This window comes from Triturus cristatus, chromosome 5_2 (genome assembly GCF_964204655.1).
Source record: "Triturus cristatus chromosome 5_2, aTriCri1.1, whole genome shotgun sequence".
Classification (NCBI taxonomy): domain Eukaryota; kingdom Metazoa; phylum Chordata; class Amphibia; order Caudata; family Salamandridae; genus Triturus; species Triturus cristatus.
The window spans coordinates 68517615-68545186 of record NC_140588.1 but is presented as its reverse complement, the minus strand read 5'-3'; the positions used below and the strand labels follow the sequence as shown (position 1 = coordinate 68545186).

Below are 27572 nucleotides of genomic sequence, written 5' to 3'. Positions count from 1 at the left end.
CCTCCGCCGTTGACAACATCAACAGACATACACTATGGGAGAAGCTGTCCATTAGAAAAATTGCACCAATTTTACTATCGCAGCTGATGCTACTACATATGGACACGTGGGTGCAAATCAAACTGGGATCAGGCGACAGCTTGTCGAGGAAAGTACAGATGACCAAGGGCCTCAAACAAGGGTGCGTGCTAGCCCCGACCCTTTTTAACATCTTCATGTCGGACCTCTCACCCAAGTTAGATGACTGCAACTCTCATGCCCCTAACCTAAGAGGCCTAAATCTCTCGAACTGGATGTATGCAGATGACATTGTGCTAATCAGCCGTACGCCGATAGGGTATAACATCTAAGCGATGCAACATACAAGTACTCGGTAACGAATGGCCTAGGCATAAACCTCTCCAAAACAAAAGCAATGAGAATAAATGCCAAGAACTCTACGCCCAGGTTTCTCTGGCAACTGGGAGGATCATCACTGGAAATTGTGGACGAATACAGAGATTTGGCCGTATTAGTTGATAGCAAAGGGACATTCCAACCCAGAAAGAATCGGCAGTAAGTAGAGGAATTACAACAGCAGTCGCATTAAGGAATCTTACAATGAAAACAGCTGGTCGTAGCTTCACTCCTCTACTACAGGTGATTCAAGCTAAACTTATACCGGCCATCACCTGGGGAAGTGAATGCCTAAGAGGCAGTGATGCGCGGATAATGGACAACATAGTAGCCAGGGCAATGCGAATGATATTTGAACTCCCTAAGTACACATCCCAGGCACAAATAAGGCTTGAATTTTGGCCTGAGGAACCAAAGAATAGCAAGAATTGGCGCATATGCCAAATGTTGGCATAAAATACAGGGCGCTGATGTAACAATTTTGGATCACCATCTCTGGAAGGAGCTAGAAAGGAAAAACAGGTGCGCAGCAGAAAGCTATATAAAGCATTCAATAGACTCCCTGGAACTACAAGATCTTTGGGAAAGCATTGGATCGCACAACACGTTAAAAAAACTGGTAAATAAATCAGTAAGGAATATCTCGCAAGCAGAGGACAAAGCAACACAACCAACGGGGCCCATGGCTGGCTTGTCATTCAAAGCTATACCAGCATTTTCAATCAAAGTTACCTAAGCGTCGGCTTCACACGGATTATGAAGGAGAAGTTCCTACGACTAAGGCTGGCCATCATTCCATCACAATACCATTTGCCCTCGTGGACACGCCCTCAAACGATAACTGTCACCTATGTGGGGTCTCAAAAGAGGACATCCTTCATTTAATATGTATGTGCAAGGAACTTCACAAGGAGCGCAGATCCCACTTAAAACCTGTCTTAAAGGAAATGGGAATAAGTACATGCAGTGAAACAGAGTTGGTATGCAGTTCCTAATAGTGTCGCAGGTTGTGATTAGTAAACAAGAGGTGCCGGGGTGTAAGTTAGGGGGCAAGCAGGAGAAGGATACACTCCTTATGGAAAGGAGACCCTCACACACCCAACAAGCTCATCATCGGGTCTAGCTCCTTATCGGGTCGGCGGTGCAATACCCGATCAGGCACCCAGACGGGGCCTTCTTTGCGGAGATCTTTTTTCCAATGCCGATGGCTGTAGTGCGTGTGAGGGCCCTTATAATAACTAGTGTAGGTGGTTGTTAAGCGTGCCTCCTTGATATCTCACACAGTTGATGCATGTCACGGCTTACTCATGCCCAAGCACGTTATCAATATGCTATTACTGTGTAGAGCACTCCTGGTACTTCGCATTGTCCTAGCCGTGTTGTTTTTAATATTTTTACTTCTTTTATTTTGCAGGTTGTGATGTAAAATTACTGGTACCACACATTTTTTAGGGTGCTGTATGTGTGGTCACCACTGATACCTCCATGAGGTCGTGACCACCACCAAAAAAGTGTAGGTAGCTAATATCCTGGTCCTGAAGAATTGCCATTTAATAAATAAACAGGCAAGAAACATGTTGACCTTTTCAGCACATACCTCATGCACTTAAGAGTGAGAATGTGTGTTTCACTTTGGTTTTAATCAGGGTAGTGACCACAATTCATTAAAATAGTTTTGAGTGGATCACTAACTCCTGTTTTATTTCACCCACCCTACACATCACCTACAACTACACTAGTTATTATAAGGGCCCTCACACGCACTACACCCATCGGCACTGGAAAAAATATCTCCACAAAGAAGGCCCCGTCTGGGTGCCTGATCGGGTATTGCACAGCCGACCCGATAAGGAGCTAGACCCGATGATGAAGCAAGACACCCGCTTGTTGGGTGTGTGAAGGTCTCCTTTCCATAAGGAGTGTATCTTTCTCCTGCTTGCCCCCTGACTTACACCCCGGCACCTCTTGTTTACTAATCACAACCTGCGACACTATTAGGAACTGCATACCAACTCGGTTTCACTGTCTTTTGGGCATGTATGCTGGACCTGAATAATAATTAACATTTATTTTTTAAAAGACCACGATTCCCCCGATTGATTTAGAATAAGTACATGCAGGCAGGCGGTTAAAGCATGCTTTGACGGCAAAAACATTCAACTAGCGTGTCACATTGATAAATTTCTGGAGAAAGCGGAAAAAAAGCTGAACTCTAGTAGGCAGTTATTGGATGATGACATCTCATGCAGTACTTAAAACTCATTGCCTTTTGGCAACAAACAAGGAATATTTACCTCTATGTTAAAACATATAAATTCAAAACTTCGGGCTCTTTCATCTTCTATTTTTCTTTGAAGGAGGCTCATGAGATGATACACGCTACTCCACAAACTAAGCACTGACCTCTGACAACCCGGCTGTGCCACATTCCTTTTAGACTTGTTCGTATTTCTGAAATTGTCTTTACGGAGGCAGTGTTCTACGCGGCAGTGCCCATTTTATTGTATTACTCCATATCCTTTTAAACATGTTTGCACATTCGAAGCTGTTTTCTTCTGTTGTCACATGGACTTTACAGAGGCAACATTTTTAAGTAACCATTCTACAAAAGCTATTATAATTTTTTAATTACAAACAGTGTGCTACTGTGGATTGGTTACCATGTCACAAAACTGATGTAACTGATTTCAACTAGTCAACACATTCTTCCGGAGGACCACCTTCTGAATGCCATGCTAGCCCGGCCATGTTTCTCTAAGCTAACTTTACGAAAACTTGCAGTGCCCTAGGTACTTGTAGGAGAATGGACTCCAAATTCGACATTCTGCACTTCATCACGCCTCCTTTAGCACTTTATCGCTCGCTCTAAATGTCAATTTTTATATTCCTCTCGAATTTTTTGGGAATCATTGTAATTACTCAAACTTTTTTTAATTAGGTCTACTTATAAAAAGGGTTGTTTTAGGCACTTTTTCTCATGCAATCCAACAATGCTGCTGACAAATGTTTTTTTTATCAATTAAGCATTCTTATATGTGTCGTTTGATGTAGCTGATTGCAATGGTTTTTATTAACTAAGCAATAAAGATTATTATTATTACATTTAAAATAAATATATAAAAATTTATTTACATTAATATTTAAGAAACATATTTTCAAAGTAAACTTTTTTATTCTTTCCTATACTTTACCCTATGGATATCTCCAACCCAACTGCTCTGGACTCTTCCTATGATAAAGTAGCGGGAAATTAAAAAAATTATTTAACTTGAAAATAAATATGTGTATATTAAATAATATTAATGCTGATTCATTTTATATATTTATCTTAATAGTGGAATAAAAAATGTGACAGCACAATTACTTTTGACAAAATCTTTAGTTTATTCAAGTATATTTAAATAGAGTTTTTTAAAGTATAAAGTAAAAATAAATTAACACCTAAAGAAAAACAATGTTTTTATTCTGGATAAATAATTATTAAAGGTGATGCCAGAATTGATCAAAATTAATTTAGTTGTATTTTAATAACATTAACAAATCAAATATTGCATTTTAAATTAATTTTTCATAATGATTCAAATAAAAATAGGATACTGAAATAGGTTTTTATTAAATAATAAATATGTTCTTTTATTGCTGTTCTTAACATTATATCATACTTATTTCAATTTTAACTATTTTAAAAAATAATTTCATTCAACATTATTTCCTATGAAGTTTTATTTTAATTCCCTACCCCCACTATTTTCTATGAGCCCAGAGGTTAGCCTTGTGTGGTGCTGGACTTACTACTGTTTTGTTTTTGTTTTTTAAGTAGGAACTTACACTCTGATTTTGTTAAAAGCCAAAAGCATAAATGACTCCTACGGTATGTTGCCTTTGTGAACCAGGCCCGGATTAACTCCTATATTAACTAATCATAAACTGATAAACCTCGGCTTTCAATTGTGATAAGGTCAAAACTGATGCAGACTTTGCATACACTATGAACAGAAAAGAAATACATTTAAATTAACAAACACAATAACAGAAATATGCTTTCCAGTGACAAAATACTCATGTGAAAATTGAACATGCTTGCACATCTCACATTTAAAAATTATGTGAGATACGAGCCAGGGTACAGGCTCAAAAAGAAAACGTCTCCCACAAGACATTTTCTACTCAAGACATTTCTGGCAGCACAAAAGGTGCCTGACTATGAATTTGGCGGTCCGACCGCTGGACTGCCATTACGGCGGTCGGGAGAAAACTGCCAAGCCAAAGGCATTTCGACCACCATATTACGAACTTACCGCTGGGTTGGTAGTGTAGCGGCTTCGGTGCCACAGCAGCGGCATGCTTCGGCTCATAGAAAAAGCCTGAATCACATGCCACCATAATACAGCACCACATGCAAGGCGGATGCACTGTGTACCGTGTATCATGTTGTGCAAGACACAGTGCATGCGCGAGAGTGCAAACAGTGGGGGGCACAACATGTGCCCTCATGCACAGTCCCCAATGGGTAAAATCACCCCAGGGACCCTGTTTTGGCCCCTTCCCTGACTTTCTACCGACCTTTTCTTGGTGGGGTTCCTGCCATGAAAAGGTTGGCAGAAAGGCAGGTCGTATTCAGCAAGGTGGTGCCAAAACTGGCACAGCCTCCATGGCCCGTCGCTTTCCCCACTACCACGGGATCCAAGATCCTGGCAGTGGTGGCAGTCTCATATTAGTCAGACCGCCATGCTTGTGTTCGGGCGGTTGGACCACAGAGGATGCAGCGGTCGGACCGTTACCTACAGTATGGTAGTCTTGGGACCGCCGTACTCGTAATAAACCCCATAATGTGATACTTGTGAAATTTTGCATGACGCAAAATTGGCACATTTGCACAATTCAAGATTTGAACATTTCACTGGCTTAGTAGAAAGTTGGCATAGTGCTAAATTGGTAAGACGTTTATGCGGATGTAGAAATCACACCATACCAACTACTCAATCTCAACTCTTATGAAAAGGTTAAAAAAATGAAATCTTACTCTGCATTTAAAAATATGTCCTTTAATCTTGTCTGCTCTCATGCTTACATTTGCCATCCTCAGAAATGGTCTGATCAGGACGTCCTACAATGCACACGCCCGTTTCTCTAACAGCCACAAGAGCTATACCTCACACACCTATGTACAAATACATCACATTCCAGTCCTACTATAGCTTTTCAGTATGTATTGTTAACGAACAGGAATCTTGGGGTACATCAGAAGGTGGAAGTCACTAATGGGTTACATTTGGTTGGTGTTCATCTATTTTTAGGCAGACGGTGCAAATATAGACGCCACTGAAAATACACCAAGTACCTAAGCAAATCGAAAATACAATTTTGTCAAAGAAAAACTGCTCATGAAGCAAATAATATCACAAACTATGCCAATTTCATAAACTTTAGCAGTGTTGCAACACCAAAACTCCAGCCTCTCTCTGCTCATGGCAGAAGACTTTTTGCTGTCACAGTCAACCTTAATTTATTCATACACACCGATGCCCACCAAACACTAACGTAAGTTGTTGATGCTAGCTCATGTCCGTCACAATTCATCTGCTGACTTGCAAAGGACTCACATTGCAAGCAAGTGACAAATCCGGTGGCAGAAGAAGGCTAGAAGAAAGCACCTTCTCTTTGACAGCAATGCCTGGCAGCCGGAGTGGGACTATTGGAGTGGGACTATTTCAGGTGCGTGTTCGTCCACTGCCAGTGGTTTTGAATACCTACATTTTGTACCACTTTTGATGAAATAGATGTGGGATGTGAAACAAGTCATGTTGCAAGAAAAAGCTTGTACCAGTTCAAAACAAAGGATAAAAAAAGCTGAATGTATGCTCCAAAACAAAGAGCAAAGACGTGTTTTCCCTTGCTCATAGAGCAATTATCTTCTAGACTACAGGAACCAAAGTCTTATTCGGAAAGGGCCATATTCTTGGATTGTAGTTTGTCCATTTCTTGTCCAATATTTCCTTCTACTGTATCACACTGGGCAAGGAGTCCCTGAAAACAGAGAAATATATGAGTCGCGTAAAGAAAAATATGCACTTTGGGTTCAAGAAGATGCATTCGCTTATCACAAGAACAAAAAGTTGAAAACATATTATTAATTGAATCACTGAGACATCAAAATGAAGAGAGACTAAAATGACACAGGACAGGAAGATTACTGTACTTCTGAAGCATTCCTTGAGATGCGCCGTGTGATACCAATGTCAGAGGAGGGCACTCACTGCAGAGTACGACATAATTAAATGATGGAGAAAATGTTGTTGAGCTTGAGATTATACAGCACACAATGCACTGAGGTAAACACATCGCAATAATAAGGTGGAATGTAGCAAATGTGATGTGCCAATTTTCACCAAAAATACTAATTTGAAAGACTGTTTTCCCCAAAATATTTTTGAGGCGCTAGAAGTTTCATTTTACGGCAGTACACAGAAAATATTTCGGTTTTTCTGTTGATCCCCTAAAAAGCTCTCTCTTGAAATATCTTCCATTCCCTTTCCTGCGCAGAGCAGGCTATTGCTGTCTAACCTTTATGGTCATACCGGTCATAAATGCTCTGTCCCTGCCGCAGTCAGCTGCAGGGGCAGAGCTCCGCCCACATAAATTCTATGTCAGGACCGGAGGCTCCGATTATGCTTCTCATTTTCTTTACTGATAATCTCAGCAGCCAATCAGAAAAAGTAAAAAACATAAATACGAACTACAATACCCATAAACCTAGAGGGTATCACGTGACAACCATAGAGTAGACACCTATATATGGAGCACAAGACAATACTACATCCTCTTGCTCCGCAGCCAGTTAAGTGCATTACTTTTCTATTCTTGTTTCTGTCATTGTACTTTGCATTTGCTTATCGTTGTATTCAGCGCTTCACGCGCCTTGCTGTTAACATTCTGCTTACTGCCGGTTTCTGCTCTTCCTCGTGTTGGGGACGTTTCCTTCCGGCCCGTTATTTGCGCTGTCTGCAAGTGTTCTGGCTTTCATTGCGGTGTCTTTTTGGCTTCACGGGAGCGCTTGTTGCCTCCTTCACCGGTCGCTCTGCGCCCGTGTGCATGCCTTTGTGGAGAGGGAGACGAGGGTGAGGACACGCGTTGTTCCGACGCGTAGTCCTCTTTTGGCTTTCACTTTCTGGCCGTTCCGCGCATGCGCGGCATCCATTTTTAATGTTATTTTCCCGATTTTGCCGTTTTTCGTGTTGAGAGAGCGCGGGAGCAGCGCTATTTGGCTAAAAAAATTCCCACCAGTGACTGCCACCCTCTCCTGACGCTCAGAGACTATATACATTTCACTTTGGGCTGTAAACTTGGCATAGGCTTTGCCTAGAGTGGTTTATTTAGGCAAGCCCTCCCTTCACATTTGAATTTACCTTTTTCCACACAAGTGAGGTTGTGTTGCTGTGGCTTGCCAGGGGTTTTTGCCACTCCCCCTTTATAATATCACTGTCTTTTCACACAGTTTTTTCTTCTTGTGTGTTTTGTTTCCAAGTACAGTGCATATTTGCTCCTCCTTTTGTTCCTCTGGTGGGTTTTCATCGGTCACTTTACTGTGCGAAAAATGTCAGAATTTTATGAAGAGGAGGATTACTTTGAGGAGGACCCTTCTGGGTCGTTTGAGCATGAGCTGGTGGAAGCTCTTGATGTGGGAGTCCAGCACTCTGTCAATAAGGCTATGTTCAGGGCTATTGAACCCTTAAAACGGCACTTATGTAATTACGCCAGGCAACAAGGCTGGTTTTCTGGTTCTTCTTCTTCCCGTTCCTCCTCTGGAGGTAAAAGGTAAAAAAACCCTCATTTTTCGGATTTTGCAAAACTTGCCAAAACCTTTCATTCAGACCATTCTTATGGCACCTCTTCAAGGGATACTCCTTCCAGCTCGCCTTTCAGGGATGATGGCAATTCCTCCCCTGATACGGCGTCTGAGCCGGAGGTTTCTCCTCCACCAGCAAGAAGCTCTGCAAGGAACGCTTTGTCGATGCACCCTCCCATCCTTCCTTACTTACTTTTGAACCCACTGCCATTGTCCACCCTAATTCCTCTTCTTGGCTTCCCTCTACCGAGGTTGCAGAATATGTACAGTCGCATCTGCGTCAAGCCTTTGATAAGGACGTTAGAGCACGATTGCGTTCAGAATGTCCCAGGCCGGATTTAGCAGACAAAGTCGCGGACACTCCTGAAGTGGACCCTTCTATGTTGACATATCTAAAAAAATATACAAAGGACCCAAAGAAGGGTATTGATCGTGCATGGCGATCCTGTCAGGACAAATTCCTGGATTTGACCGGTCCTTTAACAAAAATTTTGGATTTGGGTTACAAATCTAAGGCCTCTGGCCAAATTATTAATCCAGATGATCTCATTGGATGGGCTCAACGCGCCGTATGTCAATTGGGCAACGCCAATTGTGCCATGTCCTCTGAGCGTCGTCGTTCCATCCTTTTAAAACTTGATCTCAAGTTGGCGGAGTTGTCTAATTCGGCGTCAGGCCCCTTGGCGCAGGGCCTTCTTTTTGGACAGCCTTTTTTGAAGGAGCTTACAAAATTTGTCCCTACTTTCAGTGGCCTTGACAAGGCGCAAGGCTCCTTGAAACGGGCCTTTCGCCCAGTTTTTGGCCGGGCTGGACGACACCGGGGGCGGTCGTTCGGCCGCGGTTATCAACAAGGCTCCCAACGAGGATATTCTTCCCATCGGGGAAAATTTCAGGATTCCAGTTCCTCAGCTTCCTTTTACCCCACCCGTGGGTCCCGCAACAACAACAGAAAAGGACGCTTTGGAGGCAACCAAGGAGGGCACCGTGATGCCGCGCCTTCAGGTGAGCCTGATTCCCTTATCAGGGGTTCGGTTGGGGGGCCGCATTCAGTTTTTTCTCGCCAATTGGCAAGGAATCTCGCAGGATGCTTGGATCCTGGATACAGTACTAGGTTACAAGATCGAATTCTTTCAACCCCCCTCTCAAACTCTGTTCCCTCGTCCCATGTTTTTCTCCCTTCAAGACCGACTGTTCATTTCCAGCGAGATCGAGTCTCTTCTTCAAAAAGGTGCCATAGTGCAGACTTCTCGCCACCCTCGCGGGTTTGTCAGCAACGTCTTCCTAGTTCAGAAGAAGGGGGGTGGATCACGGCTTGTTTTTAATCTCAAGGACTTCAATGGATGGGTTGTATATCGACACTTCAAGATGGAGGGGATCCTTCTCCTTCGCGATCTTCTGCAGGAAGGGGACTGGATGGTCCGCTTCGATCTGAAAGATGCCTATCTGTCAGTGCCCATTTACAAACCGTATCGCCGTATTCTGCAGTTCCAATGGCAGGGAGTCTGGTACGAATACCAAGTCCTTCCTTTCGGCCTCTCGTCAGCACCTTGGTGCTTCACGAAACTTCTGAGGCCTGTAGTCGAAGTGCTGCGAACCCGGGGCGTTCGGCTCCTAATTTATCTGGACGGCATCCTGATACTGGGTCAGTCTCCTCGCCTTGTCTCTCAGCATCTTGCTTGGACCATAGATCTGTTACAGAATCTGGGTTTCTTGATCAACCCTCAGAAGTCTGCGTTGATTCCGTTTCAGTCTCTCGAGTTTCTAGGCTTCCTAGTCAACTCCCTCACTTGTTAACTCCTCATACCGCATCAGTAGATCAGATCCATCAAGAGAGAGTTGAGGTTGATTTTGAGCAAGCAGACTGTGTCCTCGAGGTCTGTAGCCCAGGTCGTCGGTTTGTTGGCTGCTTCTATTCAAGCGATTTTCCCGGGTCCCCTTCATTACCGAGCACTTCAAAAGCTCAAGATACGACATCTCCAGAACGGCCTCAAGTATTCCGATCAGATTCCTCTCTCCGAGGAAGCGAGGTGGGAGATGTTGTGGTGGCTGGAACATATGGAATCGTGGAATGGTCGAGCCCTATTTGGCACCACTCCGGAGGTGGTGATCGAGTCCGATGCCAGTCAATGGGGTTGGGGAGCCCGGTGCGGTCCAGTGTCCACGGGCGGCCGCTGGTCTCCGGAGGAGTTGAGTCTCCACATCAATTGCTTAGAACTTCTGGCGGGTTCGTTTGCGATTCGGTGCCTATCGCCCACTCAGACGAATTGTTGCATCCTTCTCCGCATGGACAATGTGTCAGCGGTTCGTGATGTCAACAAGTTGGGCGGGACTCGTTCTCGTCTCCTAGCGGAGATTGCCAAAGACTTTTGGCATTTCTGCCTTCAGAACAACCTGTTCGTAATAGCGGAATACCTTCCGGGGTGCAGCAACCAAATAGCCGATTGGAATTCCCGACATCTTCGGGATTTCAGCGATTGGAGGCTTCACCCTCGTGTGTTCCGAATGTTGAACACATTTTGGGGTCCTTGTCAAATAGACCTGTTCGCATCCAGACTCAACAAGCAGATTTCGAAGTTCTTCAGTTGGCGTCTGGACCCGGAAGCCCTGGCCACGGATGCTTTTCTGCAAGTATGGCCTCCGACTCTCTGTTACGCGTTCCCGCCATTTGCAATGATTCCGAGAGTCCTCGCACGAACCAAACGTTTTCGATCGGACTTGATTCTGATCACTCCTCTTTGGAGGGTTCAAGCGTGGTTCCCGGTTCTTCTGGACATGCTTTGTGCGGTCCCGGTCCTTCTTCCACAACTGTGGAACCTCTTGTTGGATCCTGTTCAAATTCCACATCCATTGATAACATCCGGTCAACTCCGGCTGGTAGCCTGGCGAATTTCGGGGGTCGTTGGCAAGTCCCAGGTCTTTCAACAGACGCTACCAGATTTATCAATGAGGCTTGGTCACCCAACACACACTACTGCATGGAAACAATGGTGTTATTGGTGCTCTCAACGGGAGGTGGATCCCGCTACAGTAGATGTCTCCTTGGTAGTGAATTTTCTTGCGTCTTTAGCCGCTTCAGGCCTTGCTTATCGTACCGTCAACAATTTTTGGTCCTCTGATTCTACATTTAAAACTTTTTATTACAAGCCTATTGTAAATGTTGCATCTATTGTGGTGGCGCAGCTTTGAACAAGCATAATCGGAGCCTCCAGTCCTGACATGGAATTAAAAATTTGCAAACATTCGTGACAAGAATTTTCAATTCTATTAAGGACACGGAGGTGAGGATTATCCCACCCGTAATCAGTACTGTGCTGTCTGATTTGAAATGCTCTATCATGCAATGTATATCTTTATTCTGCTGTTCTCCCTCCCTTTTTCTGCTTTACCTCTTCCTGGGAGTGTGGTTTTACGGCTATACATTACATTTCTATTCCAGGTTCTGAGCTCAAGTGAAGTTTTCTGCCTTTTCAACTTTACGGAAGGTTCTTTCGTCGCCCTCCAGGACCTGCGGTTTCTTTGAAGCTCGTTTCAAGTTTCCACGTTGCTGCCGTTGGCCTTTGGATTCCTTCGATCGAGTGGATTCTTCCAGTTTTTCTTGGACTTCAGACTGTGACTATATTTTGACTTACCTGTTTTCTCACACAAAGAAAGAGGATGTAGTATTCTCTTGTGCTCCATATATAGGGGTCTACTCTATGATTGTCACGGGATACCCTCTAGGTTTATGGGTATTGTAGTTCGTATTTATGTTTTTTACTTTTTCTGATTGGCTGCTGAGATTCTCAGTAGAGAAAATGAGAAGCATAATCCTCGCCTCCGTGTCCTTAATAGAATTGAAAATTCTTGTCACGAATGTTTGCAAATTTTTAATTGCCCTGTTTGGACAGGAAGGACGCCTCGCGTTCTAGCTCTGGTGAGTGTTTCCCTTCCTGTCCGGGGCTTTGCGTCACTTCCGGGTCACTGCTCCTAGTTTCCCCACCCCCAGTGGCGGTCTCTTCACGTCGGGCCCTCGTCATCACCCGGACGCCTCTGCACTATCACTCGGTGGGGCCGCTCCTCTGCCCTGACTCCTCGGCTCAGTAGTACTCGGTGGGGGCTGCTCCTCAGCCCTGGTTCCTTCGGCAGCATATCACTCGGTGGGGCCGCTCCTGTCTTACAGCATAACCACAGTATAAGGCGGAAACGCGATTGTTTGAATGTAATACGCCTGCTAAAGCTATAAAAGGCACTTGTATGAAGGGATTCTTGTGGGGCACATGAGCATCTGCATTTTCTTTGTGGGCACGTTTCTTATGTATGTGAAGTTCCTGCATATTGCTCACGAGCTCCTACAATTAAGGACATACATGATAGTAATGCATTCCTGGTTATATAAAAGAAGGTCTTCAGCTTAATAATACTCCTGAAGTAAGGAGTTACCTTACACTCTATCCTTCTTGGCTGCAAATCTCCTCAGCAGTCTGCATTAATCTCTCCTGAGTGTAAAGGAGACAAGGTTGGTGTGGCCCGCACTTTTTGCATATTTTGTTCACCACTCTGGTTGTACGGAGAGTCAGCCTTGGTTATATTTCTTTTTGGGCTACAGTTCAATTTTTTTTTTCCTTGTTTAACTACATTGGTAAGTGCCTATACATACAGACCATTACATATAGAATTGCACGCCACCCTGGTGATTCTTTCTCTCTGTTTTATATTTGTCTAGGCAGAATTGATTGTGGATTCCTGCAACACGCTTTAGTGGACACCAGAGGAAGAGGGGAACAAATTAGGTAGACACATTGTTGTGTCATTGGTGATCAATTTATTGTCATGCCTTACAGTCTTGTCAGAGTAGTGTATTGACAACACTTTGTTTGCAGGATCACAGAAGTCTCCAGTGACATAACCTTGATGCCAGGCCGTGCCGAAGGACCTTCTTCAGCTTTCTCCTCCCCTTGTCTCCCCTCTTCCCACTGCACACTGGTTCTGCTTTAACTCTGTTGGGCGGATTGGTGGTAGAGGGAAGTTGGGATATATTCTTCAGTCTCTTGTCTCTCGTTCCTGTGGAAACATCAGGTGAGCCTTGATAATACTTGTCTGGCTCCAATACGAAAGGCACCTTTTCCGGTGTTGACCCATCTGACTTGCTCTATCTGCATTGAAAACCCTGCCAAGTCTCGGAAAAAGATCCAAGATGGGGGCGTGGCTTGGCAAGCCACCATGGCGGACGCAGCCTAGTTGAGCTCTGTCCATCCACACCGTAATCCGCCTGACATCCGTTATTAATCCTGCCCAGATATGACTCACCTTGCTGTGCTGATTGCCTCTACATCCCTGAAGTGCGGGGACCCCTTCGCTGGGGCTGTGGACTGAGCCGTAGCGGTGATTCCCCCAGGTCTCCGACTCGGCGCGCTGATAGCCGCTTCCACCGTTGCGACCTGCCCAGAGCCTGTGTGGCAGAATTGCGGTGTTGGGCCCTGCTCGAGGCTAGATGAGGTGATATAGGGGGGGGTAGCGCCTTGTGCTCTCCCGTGAGAAGGATCGCCAGAGAAGTCTGTGCCAGCATGAAGGAGCCGCCTTCCCTCCCCCTTCGCTCCGGGGCTGCAATCTTTCTTGCGCGGTGCCGGGAGTGCGGTGGCGCCGGTCCTGTGATGCCGCCTGAGTCCCAGCTGGCGGGGGCCTGCTGAGGGGGCTGTGGTCGGACTGGTGCCCCTAAAGCCTCCGGAGTGCGGCTATACCTGTGCTGTCGGCGTGATCGGGCCCCGGAGGATCGGGCCGAGCGCGGCTGTGGTTGGTGGTCTCGGAAGGTGAGTGCTCCTGCCGCTGCCCCTCTCCCTCCCTCCCTCTGTCAGCGTGGGATCTGCACTGCCACGGGGCCTACATTACAAGCAACAGAGCCCTGGAGTACCTCGGGGGCGGGCTTGGATTGCCTTGTTGCACCAACTGAAGGGACAGGGCCCGACTGCCATACTTGGGGCACTGAGCTATTCCTCCAGACGGGCAAGGGCGGGCCCAGCCATAAACAAGGCAACATCGACCAATTTACTACTGCTACTGGGTATACTACGAGCGGGGATGGGAGCTGCTCGGCTCCAGACAACGCAGCCCTCCTGGCAACCCGACTAAACTGCATACATTAGCCTCGACATTGGGCTGGGCGGACATATGGCGCGAATTCCACCCTACAGAGCGTGATGCACAAGTTACTACTTGTGTAACGATATATCTGTAAGAGACATTAGTTAGTGATAGATTCCTTACCTTAGAATATCCCCAGGCGTCAGATTGGATCCGGAAAGTTTTGCTAGCAGTACCCCTGCGCGCCAGTATGTGGCTTCCTGTGGCTCCGAGACCGTCGCTGGCGTCGTAAGCGCCGAGATGACGTCACGGAGACTACTTAGGTGCCACCCATGCACGCTGACGTCAGTTCTGTACACGACTTTCCGCTCCAGGAACGCAGAGCCATGCAAAAAACTGAACACTGGTGCCAAGAAACTAGGGCCCTGAAAGGGACGACCTTAACCCTAGAAATCATTTCGCAGAACGGGGAGGATGGGTGGGGTGGTAAGGGATCTATCACTAAGTAATGTCTCTTACAGATATATCGTTACACAAGTAGTAACTTGTGCATCTGAAAGAGACACGCTAGTGATAAAATCCTTACCTTAGAATAGATATCCCAGCAATACCAACCCCGGTGGTGGGTCTGCAAAAAGATTACACCAGAAAGTCACGGAGAACAGAACGGCCAAAGAAGCCGTCTCTTCGGACCTGACTGTCAAAACAGTAATGCTTGGTAAACGTGTGCAGCGAAGCCCAAGTAGCTGCCTGACAAATGTCCTGCAAGGGGACGCCGCGTCCCAAGGCAGTAGGGGCTGCAGTTGCCCTGGTTGAATGGGCACGCAGCGCCACAGGAGGCTCCTTCTTAGCCAAGGAGTAACATGCTTTAATGCACAGAACGACACACCGCGAATTGGTCCGTTTGTGCACAGCCCGACCTTTTTTGGCGCCCACGTAGCCAACAAAGAGCTGGTCATCCACCCGGAACTGCTGCGTACGCTTCAGATAGAATGCGAGCGCACGTTTTAGGTCCAGACGGTGGGCCTCTTCTCCTCTCTTGAAGGATGCGGAGGCGGAAAGAAGGTGGGCAAAGTGACGGTCTGCCCCATGTGGAAGTGCGTGACAACCTTTGGCAAGAAAGAAGGACGGGTCCGTAAAACCACCTTGTTCGGATGAACAGAAAGGAAAGGAGGCTTGGAAGAAAGAGCCTGGAGCTCACTCACTCATCTGGCAGAGGTGATAGCTACCAGGAAAGCCGTCTTGAGAGTGAGAAGACGCAAAGGACAGTTATGAAGGGGCTCGAAGGGAGCGCACATCAGATATGTCAGGACAAGGTTTAAGTCCCATTGAGGCATTATGAACGGCACGGGAGGAAACGTGTGGGCAATGCCTTTCAGGAAACGGTTAACAACCAGGGACCTAAAAAGAGATGGCTGATCTGGAAGCCGTAAAAAGGCGGAGATAGCCGAAAGATAACCTTTGATAGTGCCCAGAGCAGAGCCCTGCTGGGCCAAAGAAAGAAGGAACAGAAGGGCTTCAGAAAGAGGGGCAGAAAGTGGATCCACAGCCTTGGCTGTGCACCATGCCACAAACTTGTTCCACCAGCAGGCGTATACCGTTTTAGTGGAAGTACGCCTGGCTGCCAGAATGACATCACGGACTTCGGGAGAAAGATCGAAAGCTGTCAACTTTCGCCGCTCAATTTCCACGCATGGAGGTGGAGGCTGGACAGGTTCGGGTGGAGGACCGTCCTCTGCTGCTGCGACAGAAGATCCTCCCGAAGAGGCAGTCGGATCGGGTTGATCGATCGCCATGCTGAGTAGCTCTGGATACCAGTATCTTCGTGCCCAATCCGGAGCCACAAGGATGACTTGGGCACGGTCGCGCCGAATCTTCTTCAGCACTCTGGGCAGAAGTGGTATAGGCGGAAAGGCGTACAATAGACCGCAACTCTGCTCGTGACGAAAAGCGCCGCCGAGCGAGTGCCCCCTTGGAAATTCCAACACGCAGAACTGATGACATTGCGCATTCTCTTCGGTGGCGAATAGATCTAACCAAGGCTCTCCCCCCTGCTGAGAGAGGCCTTGCACCATGTCCGAGTTCAGACACCATTCGTGATCCATCAAGCACCGGTGGCTGAGTTCGTCCGCCCTGGCGTTCAGAGAACCTGCCAGGTGTTGAACCACCAAGGTAATGCCTTGACGTTCCAGCCGTGTCCAGAGGCGTAGAGCCTTCTGACATAGGGTCCATGACCCCACCCCGCTGTGTTTGTTGCAATACCACAAGGCGATGGTGTTGTCCGTGAACACCTCCACCACACTTCCCCGGACAGAGGGAAGGAATGCCTTCAGTGCAAGTCAGATCACCCGAAGGTCCAACAGATTGATATGGAGCCGGGACTGCGCCGGAGACCAGAGGCCCCTGATCTCCGCCTCTCCCAAGTGGCTTCCCCATCCCAGGAGGGACACATCCATCACCACTGTGTGCTCCGGTTGGGGAAGGGGGAGGGATCTGCCATTGACCCAATCGCGATTCGTGAGCCACCACTGCAATTGTCGTGCAGTGCCCTCCGAGATCTGGACATGATCGAACAGGTTGCCCTGATGCTGCGCCCACTGGAACTTCAGGTCCCACTGCAGAGCCTGCATATGCCATCTGGCATGTTGCACTAGCAGGATGCAGGCGGCCATCAGGCCCAGGAGCCAGGGGGTCATCCTGACTGAAACCCAGGACAGAGGCTGAAAGATCGGAATCATAGCCTGAATATCCCGGACTCGCTGCTCGGGAGAATAAACCCGAAACAGCGTCGATTCCAGAACCACTCCGATGAAGGGGAGCTTCCGAGAGGGACTCAGGTGCGACTTCGGCACATTGATGGAGAACCCCATCAAATGCAGGAGGTCGGCCGTAGTCTGAAGGTGGGTGACGACGGTCTGAGGCGAGCCCGCCTTCAACAACCAGTCGTCGAGGTAGGGGAAGACTGACACCCCTAACCTGCGCAGGTGAGCTGCGACCACCGCCATCACTTTTGTGAACACCCGAGGGGAAGCACGGCAAATTGAAAATGCTCGCGGCCTACCGTCAACCGCAGGTAACGCCGGTGGGCCGGCAGGACAGGGATGTGAAAATATGCGTCCTGCAAGTCCAACGCTACCATCCAGTCTCCAGGGTCGAGGGCAACCAAGACCTGAGCCAGAGCCAACATCTTGAACTTCTCCTTCCGGAGGAAGCGATTGACGTTCCTGAGGTCCAAGATGGGGCGCAGGCCCCCTTTGTCCTTCTTGGGGACCAGAAAGTAGTGGGAATAACAACCATGTCCCACTTCTGGCCCAGGAACGCGCTCGATGGCCCCCTTGGCCAAGTGGGCTGTAACTTCCTGCTGGAGAAGCAGCAAGTGATCCCCCGACATGCGGTGGTACCGAGGTAGCATGGCGGGAGGGAGGACAGAAAGGGAAGAGAATAACCCCTGCGGATGATCTGCAACACCCACTTGTCCGATGTGATATCACACCAGTGGTGGGGGTGGTGGCGGATCCTGCCACCCACCGGCATGGGGTGCGCAACAAAGCTTGGATTAGGAAGGTTTAGAAGTAGAAGCAGCGGAGGTGGACTACCCCCCACGCTGATTCCTGGAGCCGCCCCTGCGGATGCCGCGGCCGCGCTGAGGCTGGTTCTGCACTGGCTTGTTGAAGGAACGTGCCTGGGTGCCCCTGCCTTGGCCACAAAAGGAACGAAACCAAGGAGAGGCTGGGCTGTTAGTGGAAAGACCCAAGGACTTGGCCGTGGCCCGTGAGTCCTTAAAGCGCTCCAAACAGGCGAGTGCCATCAAAGGGCATGTCCATGAGCGAGCTCTGGACGTCAGGCGAGAACCCAGTGGATCGTAACCAGGCGTGGCGACGCAGCACCACATTCGTAGAAATCACCCTGCCCAATGAGTCAGCAGTGTCCAAACCACACCGAATGGCGAACTTAGCCGCATCCTTACCCTCAGCAATCGCCTGGGAAAGCACAGCATGGACCTCCTCAGGACACTGAGGTAACACCTGAGCAACCTTGTCCCACCCCACATGGGAATAGCGGCCCAACAAGCAAGCGGTGTTCACCGACCGTAGCCCCAAGCTGTCCGACGAGAACAACCGCTTACCAAACTGCTCAAGCTTCTTAGAGTCCTTATCCGGTGGAGCCGTGGGAAAGGCACTCTGCGACGTCAAGGCCTGGATGATCAGACTCTCAGGCGTGGGATGAGTGGTCAGAAATGCGGGGTCACCAGGCGCCGTGCGATGACGCCTGGCGACATTCTTATACATAGGAGCCCCTGTGGCCGGCCGCTACCAAGTGCCCAACAGGACGTCTGTGAGGGCGTCGTTGAAGGGAAGCAGTGGCTCTGACGAAGTCGACGCCGTCTGGAGCACCTCAGTAAGGAGGTTAGTTTTGAGGGCTACCGTGGGAAGATCAAGGTTGAGGATCTCAGCAGCCCGACGGAGCACCATCGAGTAGGAAGCGCCCTCCTCCATCGTAGGTGGGGGAGAGGCAAACCCTGGGTCAGAAGAGACATCGAGGTTGCCGGTGTCCTCCAGATCGTCTACCCAGTCCTGCTCGGAGTCACATTGACCGGTAAGAGGGTCCTCGGACCCCTCCCAGTCATCCTCCACCTCCGTTGCAGAAGGAACCGGTCGCGGCGGCAGAGCCGGAGAAGGGACATATGGCGTCGGAAACTGTGCCGTCTCCCAATGCGGATCCTAGGTAGGAACGAAATGGTCCTGGAACTGGGGCAAGGGTGGAACGAACGGCACACACTGCAGCGCCAGAGGCGGAGCCGAGGGCGGTGCTGGGGCCGGAGCCAGCAGCGCCGGACCTCTTGGCGCCGGGGCCGGAGTCAACGGCGTAGGATCCTGTGGCGCCGAAGCTGGATCCGCCGACGGGCCAACAGGATCTGGACACAGTACCGCGGGGCCCGAAGGCGCGCCGGCGGGAGCCTGAGGCCTAAAAAGGCGCCCATGGTGGTAAGAAACTCTTGCACCTGTTCGGGAGTCGACGGACCCGGGTAAGGCGGGTAGGCCGCAGGACCCCTGTCCCCCTCGTCCGCATCCGAGGACCGACGGGGGGACGTCGGAGAGCAAACACGCATCTTCGACTTCTTTTTATGTCGTTGCTTACCGGAATCCGAGGGCGAAGACTTGGAGACCGAGGAGCGACGACTGCGGCCCCACGAGCGGTCCCGGGAACGGTCCCTGGACCTGGATCGGCATTGGGACGAGTGCCTGACCTCCAGCAGCTTCCGGCGCCGCTCCCTCAAGGCCTTCGGGGCCATGGCTCGACAGTCCCTGCAGGACCGGGAGTCATGTTCGGTCTCCCGGCAGTAGAGGCAAACATCATGGGGGTCTGCCACCGACATGTTGCGACGGCAGGCCCCACAAGACTTAAAGCAAGGCATCCCTACGTGCACCAGGAGAAAAAAGGGAGAGACAAAAAGTCTCAAAAGAATAGTCAAAAAGTGTCTAAGGTACGTGCTCAATCCGGATCTGCGCTTGCTGGCGCGGAAAAAGAAAGAACTGACGTCAGCGCGCATGGGTGGCGCCTAAGTAGTCTCCGTGACGTCATCTCGGCGCTTATGACGCCAGCGACGGTCGCGGAGCCGCAGGACGCCACCTACTGACGCGCAGGGGTACTGCTAGCAAAACTTTCCGGATCCAGTCTGAAGCCTGAGGATATTCTAAGGTAAGGAATCTATCATTAACGAGTCTCTTTCAGATTACACATATTTTTCGGCTGTCCATGGGTCGCAGTCCCGACTTGATTCTTTTTTTGCCCCTCAGGAGTTTCTCCATAGATCCTCGCAGGTACTGCTCCAACCCCGCGGACTATCAGATCATTCCCCGGTCACTATACAATTTAATACATGCTCCGGCAACCCCCCATTCCGTTGGAGAATGTCCCCTTGGCACCTCCGTAGTCCCGCCTATCAAGACATGCTCAATACAGTGATCACTACTTATTTAGCAGATAATGGCCCCTCCGCCCCCTCGCCTAGCATTCTCTGGGAAGCCCTCAAACCGACCGTCCGCAGCTACGAAATCAGCTATCGCACTAAAGAGAAACGTGCACGCCGAGAGCAGATTCAGACCCTAGAAGCGTGCCAGGTGACCCTATCTTTCCAACTCTGCTCCAACCCTAGCCCCATCCTTCGCAGTAATCTGATACTCGCACAACAGGAGCTGCGTCAATATCTGCTGAATGAAGCCAAGGAGATCTGGGAGGCATCACAACATTGGATATATCAGTGGGGTGATAAATCCAGTAAAATGCTCCACAGACTGTGCCAAGTAGATAGTACCCCGGCTGTTACGCCCACTATTCGGGGTCCAGATTGGTCCATGTACCCAACACCGGAGGGTGTTGCTGGAGAGTTTGCGAGGCACTTCGCATTCCTATATGCTGGGAAAGAGCAAATCTCTGCCGACCTCATTACGGAATTCCTAGTGGACATTCCACCTCGTCGGCTCCCCGACTCTGTCCGGGAACAACTAGAGACCCCAATCACAGACAAGTTGGCTGGCGCACTCAATGCACTGCACCCTGGTTGCGCCCTGGGTCCCAACGGGTTTCCCATGGAATTCCTCTGATCACACATACACCTTCTGTGGCCTCATTTATTGGTGACCAACGCGGAAGCCACAGACTTAACAAGTCTGCCAAAGGACTGGCGACACGCGGCGATTGGGCTCTTTCTCAAGCCTTGTCGACCACCAGAAGACCCCTCTTCTTACCGTTCTCAAGCCTTGTCGACCACCAGAAGACCCCTCTTCTTACCGCCCCATCTCCCTTATTAATTTTGAACCCAAACTGCTAGGAAAAGTCCTAGCGGATCGCCTTCGGGGGTGTGTCAAGGACCTGACCCACCCTGACCAGTCTGGCTTTATGCCTCAGAGAGCCACTAGACACAATATTAGACAAGTCCATAACGCCACTGCTGCCCCTACCTTGGGTCGACCCGCTGCACTGCTGTTAGCAGATATCGATAAAGCCTTTGCCTCGCTGAGCAGGGTCTATCTTTTTCAGCTGCTCGAGGCGATCAATTTTGGACCCGCTTCTTGACATATATACGCCTGTTATATACAGACTTGACGGCATTGGTTCGGATTGCGGGACATCGCTCACGCTCATTCCCAATCCAGAGGGGTACCCGACAGGGCTGACCTTTGTCTCCTTTGCTGTTCGCCCTCGCAGTCAAGCCTCTGGCAGCCTGGGTCAGAAGCGACCCGATGCTCAGGGGGTTTGATTGGTCCCGTTCGCAGTCGGATCATATAGCATTATACGCCGACGACATCCTCTTATTCATGACAGACCCTTGGTACTCTGGACCCCGTATACTGGAAATTCTTAGGGTATTCGGAGGCACCACGGGCCTCCACACCAATCCCGCTAAATCCATCTTATTCCCAGTGTGTGGACACCAGGGTCGCGAATCATGGGCCGCGCAGCTCTCCCGGGCTACAGAAGGTTTCAAATAATCTCCCCATGCCCCAAGGTTTCCTGGGCACACAATATCACCCCATTGTTAACTAGCCTTAGGAATGAAACAACAATATGGTCCGCTCTCCCACTCTCCCTCTACGGGCACTCGGACATCTTTAAGATGGTTTCTCTGCCTCGGATCCAATACCGCCTCCAAAATTTTCCTTATCCTCTCCCTCGCGCATGGTTTGCACAAGTGAATGCCATACAAAACAGTTTCCTCTGGGGCGGTGGAGCTGTTCGGTGGCACTCCGAACTTGTGCACAATCCACGTACTGTGGGGGGATAGCGGCAGCTGATATCTACTCCTACTATGTTGCGTCTCACATCCTTGTAATCAACGAATGGTGGTATAACTCCCCTACAGATCCGGCATATGCAATTGAGTACGCTGCAATGGAACAAGTCCCTCTTCTTCACTAATTGTATAGCTCCACTCGTCTAGAACATTTACCACCGGCAGGCAGAGTAGCCATACAGCTGTGGAGGGCCAAGACCAGACAAATGGGGTGGAAAGGGAAACTCACTCAACAAACTCCCCTGTGGCACGGTACACACCTTCAATCAGCAACCACATTGGGCGGATTCCGGGGATGGGACCTGGTGGGGATCTCGACCCTTGGGGACGTATTACGGGGCACTACCCTAAAATCATTCCAACAACTACAGATGGACTTCGGCCTCCATAAGTCACAATTTTAAAAAATCTTACAGCTCCGTCACGCACTCACCCCCCAGATCCGAAATTTAGAGGCTCTCCCCGAGTTCCAGCCCTTGGAGGGCCGCCTGCTAATGGGGGACCTTGGTCTACACAAATCAGACAAATATATCAAACACTGAAGACACACACAACCACCACCCTTGACAAGACCCGACTTGCCTGGCAGGCAGACATTCCAGAATTAACGGACGACGATTGGGCTGAAGCGATTGCCAGCCCGAGGGGTGCGGCAGTTTCTACACGATACCGGCTCATCCAGTTCAAATATTTACATAGAGTATATTACACTAAGGTACGACTATGGCGAATGGGGGGTCATTCAGTCCCCTACGTGTCTGAGATGCGGCAGAGAAGATGGGTCTTTCCTACACACAGTTTGGAGCTGCACAGCTTTGCAGCCCTTTTGGAACAGGGTTTGGTCATGTCTTAATGAAGTGCTGGCATGGGTACTTCCACTCGACACATGGCTGTTCCTACTACACTCCACCGATGACATTGGGGGGAACCGCTACAAACAGCATCTGCTGTTCCTTGTCCTTACTATCGCCAAAAGGGATATTGCGCAGGGGTGGAAGGCGTCCTCTTCCCAGACTATAGGCAAATGGAAGAACGAATTAGATAAATGTATGGGGGCCGAGATTGCTGTCTTTGTGGCCCGGGGTTGCCCCAGGAAGCATTGTAAGATCTGGACACGGTGGGCAACATATCGTGGAATTGACCTGCCCCCCTATCCGAGGAGGATCCATGAGTGGCACCCTCTGATCCCTGATGTGTATCACCCTGTGTTGTATCATTTGGTCGTATTATTGCTCTGCCATGATGCATACTTTGAATCTGATGAAGCATGTGCTGTATTATGGAGATTGAAAACTGTCTGCATAATGTTTGTATTGTTGTTTTACCGGCATGTTCAGCAGGTATTGTTTGTGATCATAAAAATGGTTACCGATACAAATATTATCCGTATGCTCAAACAGGTCATTGTAGGGCTTGTGCCCTTTATACTGCAAAATAACCAAATAAAATTTGTTTAAAAAAAAAAAAAAAAGATCAAAGATGCACTTTATCCTGATTAAAGGGGGATTTAAAATGTGAATTACGACTGCAGTTTGGCTAGCTCTGATTTTCCATTGTACTTCCAAAGTAGCATAGACACTGGATCATCGAGCCTTACGTTGGATTTTTTCAAGCTTTAAAGGGACATCACTGCTTTGACAGCATTTGCCAGAGTTAGGACCTCGCTGGTGGCCGCCGCTGTTAAAACTGAGGATAAGCCATGGACACTGGCACTTATCTTGCTATTCTGTTACAGTGCATTTCTAACAAGAAGTGACAATAATAATGGGTCTGCCTTGTAACTGCAAGCCAGAACTATTGGCTTTGCTAACAATTGTTCGAAAATAACTGCATAATAGAGAAGGTGCAAAAACAAGTATGATAATTCCGATTAAAATATTTGTATAGATAGAAACATCAGTCGTTATAGAGGCATTATAAAACTAGGGGGTCATAATGGCTGAGAAACTGGTTTTATATTAGGGTGTTTTGATAGACCCAATATTCACTAAATGGAATCTGTTATAAAGTTCCAGCATCTAGTTTAAAGTAATGGTCCATGCAATATCACTAAACATAAAACAGTTCTCATGGCATTAACAGGGGAGTATATCTACATTGCCTTCTCACAAAAAACATACCTATTATATTCAGTAGCAGAGAAACAAAGTAGAGATTGTTTTGGGCTAGTACGCCTGAGCTGCTTCTCAACAAACACAAGAGCGGTAAGAGTTGGCTTTCATAAGAATCTATGTTGTAAAATGAAAAGTCTGGTCCTGAAGGTAGATAACTACTACTGTTACCTGAGCTGGATACTAACAAACTACTCCAAATGTGTACCTGCCTAATTAGGAAACTTATCATTTGTTAACAGGATTATGAGGAAATTATTTAATAGAGACAATAATAGGGAATTTAATAGTACAACATATCAAATGTTCTACAGAAATTGTATCTACAAAAGCAGAGGAATATTGGCTAGAATAGTTTTGACTCATTTATAAAGAATCAGGGTCTAAAGGATTATTTGAGACTTACCCTTTTAAATGGGGATTAAAGATTAAGACAAAGACTCACACATTGCCCCTCTCTGCATAAAACCCTTTACCTGAAAAGATCTCTTTTGTGTTAGCGGACCACTAGAAAATACAACTCTGAACTAAAATGTACAACCCAAATTCATGTAAATCCATGCACATGGGCACATTTTATATCCTGGATATGTTCCTGTATTCTCAAGTGCTGCTGCATATATCATATAAAATGGATATTCAGTTTAACATATTCCTGTTATGGAATAACTCAATTAATTAAAAACTTTAAAAAGAAGTCTAGCCCCTCTTTGAACAGAATATTACCATAGAAGAATAAGTGAAATTAAAATTGTTTTATTAATCACTGAAGACTTTTATAAGTGGAACAAGTATTTTATTCTTATCTCACAAAATGTAGTCTTGTGTAAATCAGAAACTGACCTTTCAAGCGAGTAAGAGAAATTGAAGTATATGATAAATTCAATTCAATAAAAAAATCTAAATTCTTTCCTAATTGTGCACAAGAAGCATTGGAACGGTGTTAACATAAATAGAAATGCCTAATGCATAAACAAACTGATGAGCAACAAAAAAATTATTCATAAATGCAAAATGACAGAAAACTGATTAATAGGAAACAGAGTTTGAAATCATTTTCATAATTTTGTCTTCTCATCAATGTCACATTAGAGTCACAAAACAAGAAAAATAGCTTTTTCCAAGCTATAAAAGTGTCTGATTTTTCACGTGATTAGGAAATAACTTTAAATGTGGCATTTACACATCATGAAGTAGCCGGCATTACCAAACCTCTGCAATGTGGGAAGGTACCAGTGTCTGATTAGCTTATTAATTTAACATACCTTCTCCTCACTTCTACCTATATGTTTCCAACATTGGAAATAAATATTTTCTTTCAGCCATCTAAACATCTAACTGCTGAAAGAGTACAGTATGGACCAATCAGAATACTGAATGGTGGCTAGAAGCTCTTGACCAGTCTTCAGGAGAAAGATTTAAAAACTTCTGTCTCAAATTAGTGCACACATATCAAGTTGTATTCAACGGGGGAACTAAGTCTATGGATTAGAATTGTAAGAAAGTGAACTAATAATTGTGATGGCTGGTAATCTAGCACAAGTTGTAAGTTACGCAACTTCTTAGGTTCAACCCAGCGGAAACTCCGGTAACCTTAGCACAGATTTCACAGGCTTAACTTAGAGAAAATATGAAAAGCATTTAAAAGTACCACAGTAGTTAATCAGAATAGCAATGCCACTCCAATTTATGCAAATTGTGTAAAATTAAATAAACCAAATGGCACCAAATCAACGAAAATCCAATCAAGGAAACAGAGATATGAATTATTTTAAGATTTAAGGCAAAACATGGCAAGAGAAAGTAAAGCACCAATCAGTAATCCATGTTCACATATGCCCAGGAACTATACTCAATTTCAAGACAACCACAATAGAACGTGGGTCGGATACACCAAGTAGGTTTGTCATGGTCAAAGATTTTACCTTTTGACTTAGCCTCTGAAATGGAAGTTAAAATCCTCCAGCAGGGTAAGGCAGAAGACTAGATGAGACAAAGTCTCGTTTAAGGCATTGAGTGAGCTCGCACTAAATCCGTTGGTTTTGGGGAAAAAATCTTAGAGCAAGAATAGTCAAATTTAGCAACCAGGGAAATCCTATTGTCATCTTTTTGCCCCTTCGCCTGGTCAAGATTTTTACCTTCTTTCTTACTCTCTCTTTTTGGAGCTCTGATTCTTTAAATGGAGCAAGGTAGCTGGCTGCATTCTGGATGGTCACACCGAAGTCAGACAGGCTTGCCGTGAGGATCTGCTGAACTGGATTTTGTGGTGGTAAAAAGCTCCAAGCAGTACCTATCTGATTATCTTGCCCAGCCAGTTCACATCTGCCAGCAGATTGGCTTGGGTAGTTGGTTCCAATCCTCCAGCGGTCTGCAAGCCCAAAACATTCTTATGGATCTGCCCTTTTCCAGCAGATGCAACAGCAGAATCTAATTATCTTCTAGTTGCAACTGGTCACTACAGGAAAAAGGTCTCTTGCAGCTTTTCAAGTACCTGTAGTCATATGGTCAGCCAACTGACAGTTGAAGCCCACTTCTAGGCGGAGTACAAGTGGGAAAAAGTCAAATCCTTCAGGTCTCCTCTCAAGTCAAAAACCAAAGGTACGGTCCTTATCTGTTCTTCCACAGGTCCATGAAGTGTTCTGAGGAGCTGGTCGAGTATTTTTGCAACGTTCAGTTGCCAGTGGGTGGGGGTGACTTCTGAGCACTCACTAACCACTGGAGAAATTGTTCCTGGGGGCAACCCTACACACTTTTGTTGCAAATCGTGTGTTTTACTGCAAACTGGCCGAGAATGCACTATTCTAGGGGGAAACGAAGATGGCACAGGGGTTTTTGCCCTTGGAGGGAGCTTGTGTGCCAGTCAAGGGTGTGTTAGGGGGACATGTTTAGTCCCCTCCCCCTATCATATACCAATAAAAATATTGCTATTCCCCGATGGCCCCACTCGCACCAAAAATGTTCTAGCACTGGCGGCAGAATTGTACCTGTAACCAGTTCCTGGAACAGTGAGTTTCTCTGGCTTATGTTTTTAAAGATGTCAACATTTTTAGAGGTAGATACTTTTGTAATTTCTCTATTTCTATGATGTCTACAATTTTGGTGAAATATTTGTGTAATCCATATTTTTGCAGTCTATACTTCCAGACATATCCATCAGTAACATTCTCAAACAGTCCAGGATTTTAATATGGTTAAAACAACGTACCTTAATTACTCGAACTATGCCTCAGAATCATGGTACTTTAAATAGTTTGAAAAGAGATTAATGTAAATGACTCACCTGCACCTTTTTCACTAAGGTCTTTCTTTTCAGTCGGCAGTCACTGAAATTATCTGGCACACTCTATGATAAAACACATTTAAGGCA

The 27572-nt window shown here is 47.3% G+C and overlaps 1 protein-coding gene across 1 annotated transcript in view; it reads right to left on the bottom strand.

Moving 5' to 3' along the window:
• Positions 1-5425: 5425 nt before the first annotated feature.
• The window catches only part of BAG1 (BAG cochaperone 1), a 212916-nt gene continuing 190769 nt past the window's right edge, over positions 5426-27572 (bottom strand). Inside the window, exons 6-7 of the mRNA XM_085606862.1 lie at positions 27486-27548; positions 5426-6423 (exon numbers count right to left, since the gene is read on the bottom strand). Coding sequence (XP_085462988.1) covers positions 6334-6423; positions 27486-27548 — 153 coding nt within the window. The 3' untranslated portion in view covers positions 5426-6333. The remainder of the gene's footprint in view (positions 6424-27485; positions 27549-27572) is intronic.